At 35.0% G+C, this 12046-nt stretch overlaps 1 protein-coding gene across 3 annotated transcripts in view; it reads right to left on the bottom strand.

The window, feature by feature from the left end:
• LOC145286014 (aspartate--tRNA ligase, mitochondrial-like) overlaps positions 1 to 12046 on the bottom strand; it is a 517834-nt gene that overhangs the window by 247141 nt on the left and 258647 nt on the right. For all 3 annotated transcript variants that reach the window (XM_080134627.1, XM_080134626.1, XM_080134628.1), the window contains exon 5: positions 8082 to 8205. In XM_080134627.1, coding sequence (XP_079990753.1) covers positions 8082 to 8205 — 124 coding nt within the window. The remainder of the gene's footprint in view (positions 1 to 8081; positions 8206 to 12046) is intronic.

The raw sequence follows: 12046 nt of genomic DNA, 5'->3' as shown, positions 1-12046 counted from the left end.
TGAGCAAATTTCGGCTCATTTTGGCCCTTCTTTTCATCCTATAAACCCAAAAATGCCTCAAAAATGGCTAGAAATCATCAGTCTCAACTATCTATACCAATTTGTATCTATTTAGGACGTTTAGGTGCATGCAATTTTGCATAATGTAAATTTTTTGCTGCAAATGGTGATTTTGGGCCCCCGGGGGGGGGGGGGGGGAGCAATATCGTAAAAAAAGCCCCCCCACATGCCAAAAATTACTTTTTTTCAAAAATTCTTTTTTTCTCTATCTATTATCATCCTAATGAAGAGATTAAGCTAGGTGCAAATGGTTTTTGAAGATAGACCCCTAGTACTGCCGCCCTCTACTCTTACAGAAAACATGACGCTTGGAAAAATATCAAGTATTTTTGTCTCACCTATTTAAATATAAAAAAAGAAACAATTTTTTGCTAAAGCTGACAAATTGTTAAAAAATTTTGATTTTAATGTTATTTTGATTTTTAATTACATTTCATGTCTTTTTCTACAGTTTTTATTTTTTAACTGAGCACCTCCTACAAATATTTAAATATTGATTGTTTTTTTTTAATAATCAGGTAGATTAGTTTCTATTCGATAATAATTCACTGAAAACATTTTTTTAAGGACGAAAATTAGAAGTGTATTAACCGTTCGTACACGTGAACCAAAACAATCATATTTCACATCTTCGCTTGTTCAAATATTTTTAAAATTTACTACTACCCAATTTTTAAAAATATTTGTATGCAACAAAATAGCTCTAACTAAACATGTAAGAAATTTTTTTTATAACCAGATAAAAAAAAAAAAAAATGATCTTGAATAAAAATAAACAGAAAAAAACAAAACGTCTGTTTACGCCATGCTTATCGCTACTGCTACTGATACTACAGAAATCTTGATTCAAATTCATAACAATTTTTTTGGATATCATGTTTTTAAATTGCTACGTACCACTAGAGAAAACACTGTTCAATCATCTTTTTAACATAAGAAAAAGATCGTTTTATTTAATAGTGAGTGTCTGAAGAAATATTTTTTCAAAATTTTCCATACTCGTCATTTTGAAATCTTTTTTTTAACACAATGAAAAAACGAGTGGTCAAATGATTTTCGGACACTCAAATTTATTGAAAATGATATCTCTTTTGGCTAATTTCCAAAACAGAAACACGGTACGCGTGTTTAGAAATCAAGGGGGGGGGTCATTACAAAATCTTACCGAAAATGCTGTTTTATGATGTTCACATTTTTATCACTTTATTTGCTTAAAACTCTAAAAATATATGATGTATGTTATTATTTACTAATTCATTTGAAAGTATATTTATTTCTGAACAAAATGGTGGTATTTTGAAGACTTAAAGTGCTTTAGTTTTTAATATGTGACTATTATAGTAGAAACCCCTTGAAATCTGTGATTATCAAAAGCGTTTTATCGGGCCATGTGTATTGCTACATAAACATTATGTCTAAATAAACGGTGCTGATGCAGTACATAAACATCATCTTCTTATAATATAAAAGCGAATCTATATATATAAAAGCGAAAATGTATGTATGTATGTATGTATGTTTGTGTGTCTGCTAAAAACTTTTGATCGACGGAACAAAAATTCACAAACTTGGTATCATATTAAAGTCCCACCCTCCGGACGACAAATATCGAAAAATTAGCCCAAAAGGACCATCAGAAGTGTGTCAACTGATCGATTTTCTGCAGGGGGGGGGGGTAAAAAAGTGACATTTTAATGTTAAACATTACATATTTTTAAATCGATTTATAACTGCACCAAAAAATACGGGCGCCAACTCTTCTACATAAAGTATACACGGGACCGTTTATTTTGGGTCAACTTGTATTTAAAACCCGCTGAGTCAGGTCACGTGATCTTGACGTCAGCAAGCTCTAATGGCAGTCTGAATGTCAAAAAAACATGTTACCGGTAAAAAAAAATTTAACCCTCACACAAGCTAAACTATGAACTTCTACGCTATGACAACGTTACCAAAGTTATTAGCACATTAAAAATACTTAGATACGATAGTTAAACGAAAAATAACAAGCCAAAAATGTGAAGTAAAAAAAAAATATACGCTTACAAAAAATATTAACGATCAAAGTTTTTACAAAAAAAAAACAGCCAGACGCCATTTTCTTTTTTAGTAACAGTCTTCAGAGTAAGGAAGACGAAGTGAGAGAGAGAGAGAGAGAGAGAGAGAGAGAGAGACACACATACACAAACGCAAACAGAGAGAGAGAGAGACAGAGAAAGACAGATAGAGAGAGATGGCTAGACAGGAAACGAAATACGTAATTTAATAAAAAATAAAATACTGCTACGCCATCTTGTAACGCTCCCGCGATGACCTCATTTAGTGGCTATCTGTCAATCAAACCTCTTTCACTCACTTTATAAGCCTTATTTTAACACTATAATCAATTCCTCTTACTCTTGGCCTACATGGTTAAGTGGTTGGAGTTTGTTTCACCTCCGTGTCAAGGCTCCCGGGTTCAATCCAGCCTCACGACCAAAACTATTTTTTTTTCTTTTACATCTTTAGACACGCGGCCAACAACGTTTCTTTATTGTTTTTACTTCGCTTATTCTTTAATTTACTTCCCCCCCCCCATACACACAGCGTTTTTTTTTTTTGGTTTTGGTTTTTCCGATTTTTTTAACATCGTTTCAGGGTTATTACTTATCCTCCCCCCCTCATACACACACCTACAAACACCCAGGCAAGGCCGGGTACCCCCCCCCTCTAGTCTATATATATAAAAGTGAAAATGTATGTGTGTGTGTGTGTGTTTGTATGTATGTATGTATTTTTGTGTGTCTGCTAAAAACTTTCGACAGACACAACAAAAATTGGTATCATATTAAAGCCCCACCTTCCGGACGACAAATATCGAAAAATCGGCCCAAAGGGACCATCAAAAGTGTGTCAACTGATCGATTTTCTGCAGGGTAGGGGCCCTAAAAAAGTGACATTTTAATGTTAAACATTACATATTTTTAAATTGATTTACAACTGCCCAAAAAAATACGGCCGCCAACTTTTATACATAAAGTATACACGCGGCCATTTATTTTGGGTCAACTTGTATTTAAAACCCGCTGAGTCATGTCACGTGATCTTGACGTCAGCAACATCTAATGGCCGTCAGAATTTACAATTTAAAAATGTTGTCGGTAACAAAAAAAATTAATTAAAGCTAAACTATGAACTTCTACGCTATGGCAACGTTACCAAAGTTATTACCACATTCAAAATAGGTAGATACGATAGTTAAACGAAAAATAAAGTAAAAAAAAAAGTGAAGTAAAAAAAAAAATACGCTTACAAAAAATATTGTCTGGTTTCAAAACCAGGTATTATTACATTAGCATTACAAGTTGATTTTTTCTTTTTAGATAATTATTTTTTCAACTTGCATGAAAAGAGCTATGTAAAATATACTAAAAACCATTTGAATTATGCAAATACCATCAGTAGTTCAAAAGTCATGAGAATCTTAAGTGCCAAAATTTAGGCTTTTCTGTGGACATTTTTCTTTAGAAAAAGTGGGCTACATTACGGACCTCAACATTTCAAGAAATTTGGTAATTTCACCACCATTTATTTATTTTCCAAGCTATTCTCATGAAACTTGGCAGTCTTATGTAAAATTGTGTGCTCTTTCTGATTATGTAGTCAAATCTGATGTATCTCTTTACCATAAGCCATGAATTATAAATTCAGATGTACAAATTTCGATTTTTTTTAAACTGGCGCATGGTATCATACACTGGGTGTCTATTCATGAACAAAACTAAGTATTATAGTAGTATTTAAATATAGCTTTATTGAGAATAGGCATTTTCCTGCCTCCTCACCAGAGGAGAGCTTAGTCGGGGATGTAGCCATTGAATGCCTAAAGAGCATTCATGGGCAGTATTTACTACTCCCCTCAAAGAAAAAAAAAATTGAGTAGATATGAATTAATCGAAGAAAATTTTTCATATAGATTTTAGATTTCTGTAAAAGATGGAAATTCCCATAGTCGACCAGAAACTATTATCTGTATGAAAATGGATGACATATACCAATTTATCTTATCAATTTGGAAATATTCTTTGTCAACTTTGCTTGGTCGTAACTTTGCTTATGCGGTTCGACTAAGCAATTCTGGTCTGACAGGTTTGAGGGTAACGTTTGTCTGGTTGCTATATTCTGACTAATAGTAGAGGAGCCCTAACACTTTGGTAGTGCTCAGAGCAACTACTCTATAATCAATTGTATAATATGGGGATGTTTCTACTGCCATATTGCGCATCGAGAGGGACCCTGCACTTTACTCCAGCAGGCTTTCCTGAGGCCATATACCTGTAGATGAGGAGTTGGCTGAGGGTGTATTTGTTGCAATTTTGGTGCATATGCATATCCACTTCGTCCAACAACTCTCACTCTAAAGCTGAAACTATTTAATGAAATGAAAGTTCAATAATAAAAAAAAAACAATCAAACCAGATGCACACTCAAATAAAACCAAATCGTCTCCTCCTTTGAGACTCACATTCACAAATATCCATGAACTTACAACTATCTGGGGAGTTTACTAGGAGAAATGATTCTATATCATCTAATTAGATGATATAGAATCATTTCTCCCAGTAAACTCCCCAGATATCTTAGTGCTAAGTGAAACAAACCTACCCACCTTCATTTCCTTTAATCACTTTAACATGTCTGGTTATCTCTCTCTCACTTTGCTGTAAAAGAATCAAACAGATACACACACGGGCTTGAAGTCTATATTTGTAACACACATCCCTTTTTGGGAATCCAAACTAGAATCAGACAATCAGGATGTCATGTGCTTTAAGCTAACATTACTTATATTTTCTCTATCATTATCCCTCATCCCAGGACTGTACCCTAATCAACCGTGTCTCTGACAACATGGATGCAGCACTCTCCCTAGATATCAGTGCCCCAATACATGCATTTAGTGACTTTAATATCCATCATACTAACTTGCTTGGTTTCTTTTGTTACACACACACAGCTGGTAGCATCACATAAAAATTTTCTATATCCCATGCCTTGACACAGTAATCTTCCCAATCCACCTTCCAGATTGACAGGATCAGCAAATGACCTATTTCTGACCACAGTTCCTGAGAATTGTGTAACAAATGCCCATTACTCACTCTTAAATGCTGATCATGTTGTGATATTGATAGACATCACTCTAAACTTTTGATCCCATGTTAAAGAGCGATTGGGAAATCATCAAGGATCATATCAGAGATGTTCCATGTGGAACGATGCACAAATGAGGCTACTGAATGGTTCAAAGCAGCAATTAAAGTGTATACATGGAAGTTCTATAGCAAACCCCACTCTTCCCAATGATCTACTTCTACTTGCTCAGCTGCTATTGCTCAAAGGCAGCATGCATACCACAACTAGTTTCTTACTTCTAGATAGGGGTCAAAAAAAGAATCGCCAACCTAATACATCCCACACTGTTAACCAAACTCCAACCTCTGTTTGATCAACAAAATGTTGCATACCTGTGCCTATGTTACAAGTATTTTAAAGGAAAATGCTTGTAACAAGCTCTTGTATCCCCTTGACATAAATACCCTTGAATAACCTGACAAGCAGCAAAATCACTCCTGCACTGCAGAAATCGAAGATGCCAGAAAGTTTTCTACTCAAATAGTTTCGTCCTTTGAACTCCTAGACTTTCGAATTCTCTTCCAGGTTCCTCCTCCTCTGACTGTACTGACATGCAGAAGTTCAAGAGTAATGTGAACAGACACCTTCCTGCTCAACTCCCTATATAGTATTCCTATAAATTTTGTCCCAAATAGTTATTTGCATTCAAATGGCACTGTACCTTTTTAAGAGTGAAAAAAATGTGGCATGAATGTCAGTTTCTACTTAAATATGATTTCCAGGAATTTGTATTCGTTAACAACTAGAATTTTTATTCCAGCAAGTTTGATTAGAAGTATGCTGTATGCTTTCTTCACTCTCCTACCTCAAAAAAGGTCAAATTTAAATGTTCATTCTTCATAAATGACTCCCTAATGAAACTTTCTGGAATAGAAATTCTAGTTGTCAACGAATACAAATTCAATTAGAGTGTCAATAGTATCTTTCTTCTTGTAAAATCCTGACTGAAATCTTGTCGAAGGTCATATATGCAGGTTCTTGCTGAAAGCTTTTTTAAAGCTTTGGCCACAAAGTTTGGTTTGGAAAGCTGTAAGATGTTTGTTTTGTACTGCCTCCACCTAATACTTGTTATTAATCACAAACCCTTGGTTATGAAATTTAATGTTCATATCAGAACTATATATATATTAGGCATCGCCAATGGTGGGGCAAATGCTGTCTCGTATTCCCGCATCCATTACCAAAGTTGCAGCAGTTTAATCAGACAATCTGAAAGAAGCAATGCAAGCGGGAATAGAATCCTGGTACAACAAAGAAATATCTCCCATCAAAATGGTATACAGTAAGAGGTTAAGATAGATTACTAATACTTGACTTTCATGCATACAATAGACAAAGGGTTCCCTGAACATTAGGTGCATCTACACTCTAGCATCAAAGAATTCTGGAATACATAGAATGACCTACTCATGATTCAGTTTTTAGACACATACTAGTTTCCAGAAAGTTACACTATGAACTCATTAACCAGCTTCATATTGGTCACCAAAGGATCAATAGCATGAGAAACAATGCCAAACAACATTTCTTGGCTTGGTATGGGTGCACAATTACAAGCAAGGTGAAATCAATGCAACTACTGCAACAAAATTAATTTATCAAATCCTAAGAAATCTGCACTTGAGCCTCTCCACCCTGTCAGTCAGTCACAAACATTTTAACATGACTGGATGAAAATATGTGGTATATGTTGACAAGTAGTCTAGTTAGGTAGAGACAACTTTAATGCACAAAGACACTAAAGCTTCAAGAGTATATAATATCTCACATAGGCATTTCATAAATTATGCTGTACCAGAGGAGATTGCTTACAATAGATCTCCAAAGAATGATGAATGAGAGACGTTTTTAAGAAGATGGGGCATATCTCAGCAAGTATCCTGAACCTATTATATGCAAAGCAATCACAGAATCGAATCAGCTGTCAAGCACATGAACTGAATACTCAACAAACATTAACCCCAGTGATTCACTGGATACAAAGTGGCAAAACACACCATCACCCAATATAGGCGCATTCTCAGTGGAACTTTGTTCGCTTATCTTTTGACTGACCATAAAATTTTGTCATGATTTGTTTTTCCTTGTTGATATGTGCAAGAGGTCCATCAACCAGTGATTCGTCAAGTACACTAAACAAACCGAGACTAAGCAACAACTTGACCAAAAATAGGGGAACTCATTCAAAACTAACATGGACATAAAGCATTACACTGGCACAGTTGTTGAAACCTACCCTCACATGTTTATAAGCTGATGACAGCAAATGAACAACACTCCGAAATAAACACGAATATTCTCTATCTATCACATGATGATAATTTATAAAACTTATCAAATTGCCTGTTCTACTTAACCCAATACTCTTGAAAAGCCAATACCCTGCGACACAGATGACGCCGCACCATCCACCATACCAAGAAAACCAATAAGAAATGAACCACCTGCAACATCAAATAACGACAAAAACAGTATGAAATGAAAGACTAGGACCTAGGTCTACATCTGTCTGTAACAAATGGCTACCCTCTGAATTTAAAAACTTTCAGCTCAGATGAGTAAATTTCTTCTCCGTTTTACTTAAAAAAATATGTTAACATAATATCTGTTATACACGTTTGATCCCTGACCTACAGGGAAATCAGGAAAAAAGAGGTCATGCATCATAATCGTCCATATCCTGTTATTCTTCTCAATATATATTTTTCTTATCTTAATTATACAATACAAGTGGAAACCTTTAAATTATCATGTTATGAAAATGAGATGGAGATGGGGTTTTGAGTATAGAGAAAATTTTTATGATTAAAATATTAAATTACCAAATGATAAAATCTTTTACCCACCATTTTTATTACATAGAAATTCTCGCATTTTCATAACCATCTTTGATCGGAGTCGAAGATTATGTTGCATTTTCTCTGTGCGAATATCCAAATATCGATATTCCATGCGAAGAGATTCCTTCACCTGGCAACAAAAGAATCTTGAATTTAAAACATATATTTTCAAATGTCATGGGATTTAATTCAACATTTAACAGATGTTAAAATTATATTTTTTAATTAAAAAGTTGGTGGCATATTGTGTTTCTGTTCGTTTATTTTAGTATTAAATGATAGCACTTGAGATGGTGTTGAGGGGTAATGATTCTTAATTTAGCTAAGTTATTTATGCTAGCCTCTTCTTCGACACTTTTTGGTGAGTGTCGTTATTAATTAGAGGTGTGCTGGTTTATAGTGAGTATAGTTATTAATCTGTGATGTATTGAGATTACTTTGTATCCTTTCAACTCTTACCTTGGTTCATTTATTAGTTAATTAAGATATTAGAAGTGAGGGGTCATGTAGTGTTACAACTATGAGAGGATTGCTATTCATTTTTTACATCTTATTTAAAGCGTAGCCGCCAAAGTGTTTGCAACTTATAGCCAATTCGATTTTTACATTTAATAATTTTTCACGGTCCTTAAAATTAATAATCTTATGTTTTTCTGCTTAACGTAGATAACAGGGTGAAGTTTATGAACCACATATTCTAGCCTTCCTAAGTATTTTCCATTCGACTAAAGGTGTTTTGTTCACCTCAATTAACTTCAAGTAGTGTACCAAGAGTTAGGTATCCGTAGCATATGCTTTATTATTTATCGACAGTGTTTGACAATAGAATGTTTTTAAAGATAATTTAGGTGTTGCCTATGTAGAATTTTTCTGCTTCTGAGTTTTCTATGGTGCATATTCTAGCCTGGTATACCACCGAAGCTGTGTTGGTTGGTTGGTTGTTTTTGTTTTACGGCATATCAACCCTTTTTGGGTTATTTAATGCCGAATCCAAAGATTTTCAAGAAAAATTTTTAATAGAATATATTTGTTGCTTTCAAATCAGTTTCTATATAACCCATAGTTGGGACCCTAACAGGTACTACCACTCCGGGTCAGAGTGGACCTGGGAGCAATGGTAATTAAAGGGTGGCTCCACACTCCCCAAAGCCCGCAAGCTGGGGCCTCACCACTGGATATAGTTTAAGGTCATATCCAGGACCTCCGAAGCTGTGAGGCAATTATTGCTTAGTGGGCATTTGGTCAGTCTTCGGCAATTGCAGGTCTTTCTGTTATCATTATTATTAGTGTTCATAGTTGGATTATTTTTCCTTAATATTTCATTGTGTTTTCTATGATTTTCTCTAGGTTCTCAGTACAGTTGTAGCTAAGTTTTAAGGTATTTTATTAAATATTTTATGTAGTGTACTACCTGGTGGGAAGTGTCTATCTATAAGATGAAGGAATCTATTCTTAAGTTTTGTTTTGGTCGAAAGGGGGCTGAACCAGATTATTTTTCTACCAGATTATTAGATCTAGTTGTATTTATATTGTTTCTATTTTATTTAATGACAGTATTTTTGTATCTGCTTTTTTTTAATGCATTGTTACAAATATATTTGTATCTATTGAATATATTTTTATTATTTATTCTACGTTTGATTGATTTAGGTATGTGTTTAATAATAAAGGGTGGATGGTTAGAGCATAGATAGATATATGTAGGGGTTTGCATTTTCTTTAATGTATGGTTTGTAGGTATTGGTAGCTAAATCAAAGGTTACATCCAGAAAGTTAACTTGTTTAATATTGCTGGTAAATTCCACCTTAAGGCCTATAGTTTTCATAACCTTATGTATTTTTCTTCTAAGTCGGTCACATTTTATGTTTGTGGCATCCTTAATTATCATTAGGCAGTCGTCCCTGTATAAACCTATATCCTTGATTTTTATGTCACTATTTAGGGTGATGTTATGCAGTATGAATTATCCAACAAGGTCTGTGGCTTTTGCTGAGTCCAAGGATCCCATGGTTAAGTCAAAGAAGATCTACCATTTAATACTAAACTAAACAAGCAGAAACACAATATGCCAGCAACTGGATAAATGTGAGTGCACTATGCATACTTAATAATTAAACACCTGAAAATAATTAGCTAAAATAATCTATGGGTCTAACATGCTTGTAATTGGAATGTTGCTGTATACCTACAAAAAGTATTATTGTAAAGCAGGGTTACATAAGAAAACAATATATATTCCAGTATTGAGGAAAAGATAAATAACCTAAATGAAAGAATGACAACCATCAAAATTAAGTTTACACAAAGATATGAAAACCTTTACCATGGTAATTACTTCAGAAAATATAAATAAGCCTATATATCTATTCAACTGACTGTTAATTTGACCATATGGACATATATCTTATACATAAACAAATAAATAAATAAATAATTTGAAAACTTGAAATAAAGGAATGGATAAAAAAAGCGAGGATTCAAATAAATAAATAAATAAATGAACTTGTCAATACAATAGACAGATAATGAAGTTGCCACCAGAAAAGAAAAAACAACCATACAAACCTAGGATAGGAAAGTGGTGGTGATGAGGGTATAATATTACTTCAGATCAAAGTGAAAATTTAGGCTAATAAACAACTGCCAAGTTAAAATAATACCAAAACCTTCCCACTGAGACAGTTTAACCACACACATACTTCTCCCCTCCTCCTTAATCTCCATCCCTACACCCTTCCTTCATCACACTTCCTTCCAAAACCCTCACTGCGTACTTAGAACTCTAGCAGTTATGGGCCCATAACCTCTAGAGTTGTAAGCCATGTCTAGTTTCAGAACAGTTTCCAATGATCAGTTGTTCTATACATGTCCTGGAGGTGACTAGTTCTCAGTAGACAGAACAGTTTCTGATGGTAAGCTGGTCTATACAAGCCCTGAAGTTGAGTTGACTGGTTCTCAGTAGACAGTTCTTGAGTTAGAAGCCACATACCAAAAGATTCTTCCCGTGTTGACACAAAGAAAATGTATGCCAAGTTGCTACAGAAAAGGTTTAATTTATGGAGCAACTCTGGTTTCTGATTGGTTGGTAGCAGAATGTGAATTAACTTGATTCATCAGTTCCTAGCAGCATCATTTATAAATAGAATCTCCTGACTGTGTGGGGTCATACCCCATTATTGTTGGATTGTGTAGTGGACTTTCGGTCAGCATTCAAGTTGTGGATAACTTGGCAAAGACTAAAGTTACTTCTCATGAAAGAGGAGAACTATTTATGGCACAATGGGAGATTCCATTGTGCACACATGGGCCAGTCTATTCTTTGGATTGTGATTGGCTGAATCACCTGATTGGATATGCTTGTACATAAATACAAGCCCTCAGTCCAGCTCAATCTGGTGTCTGTCTTGTGCATAAGCTGGACCCTTGGTAAGTGTTGCTGCTATTATTATTATTGTTGTTGTTGTGTGTTATTGACTAACACAGTTCTTTTGATTATTCTACATCTCCCCTCTTCCCCCCCCCCACGAGTAGGCTGGGTTGTGTGAGAGGTGTATCTCTCTTTTAGGCCTAGTTTGTTGTGTGGTAGTAACCTAGAAAGAGCTCGGGGAATCCTTGATCGAAAGCGTGGGGATATATGTGTGGTTTGTTGTTGGGGTCTGGTTGCTGTGTATGTGCTATTACAGGGAGACAGTGGGAGATGCAAGAATGTAGTATCGCTTGAGGGAATTGTTGGTCCTAGTGCTGCACTTGGTATTGGGGTTGGTGCAGGCTTAAGTTCGCATTTTCTGAGGAAACGGCGGTTCCTAAGTGTGATCCTTCCGGATCCGTTAACCCTGATTCGGTATTGTCGATCTGGTAGGGAACTGATGATTTTGCCTGTTGTGTTCCATCTGCGATTGACTGGATTTTGGATGGCTACAGTGTCACCAACTTGTAACGGTGGAAGGTTGTGGGTATATTTATTGTATCT

This window comes from Euprymna scolopes, chromosome 10, assembly GCF_053919585.1.
Source record: "Euprymna scolopes isolate OS-2025 chromosome 10, ASM5391958v1, whole genome shotgun sequence".
NCBI classification, from domain to species: domain Eukaryota; kingdom Metazoa; phylum Mollusca; class Cephalopoda; order Sepiida; family Sepiolidae; genus Euprymna; species Euprymna scolopes.
Note: the sequence above shows the minus strand (reverse complement) of the source record. Positions and strands in the feature narration are given on the sequence as shown.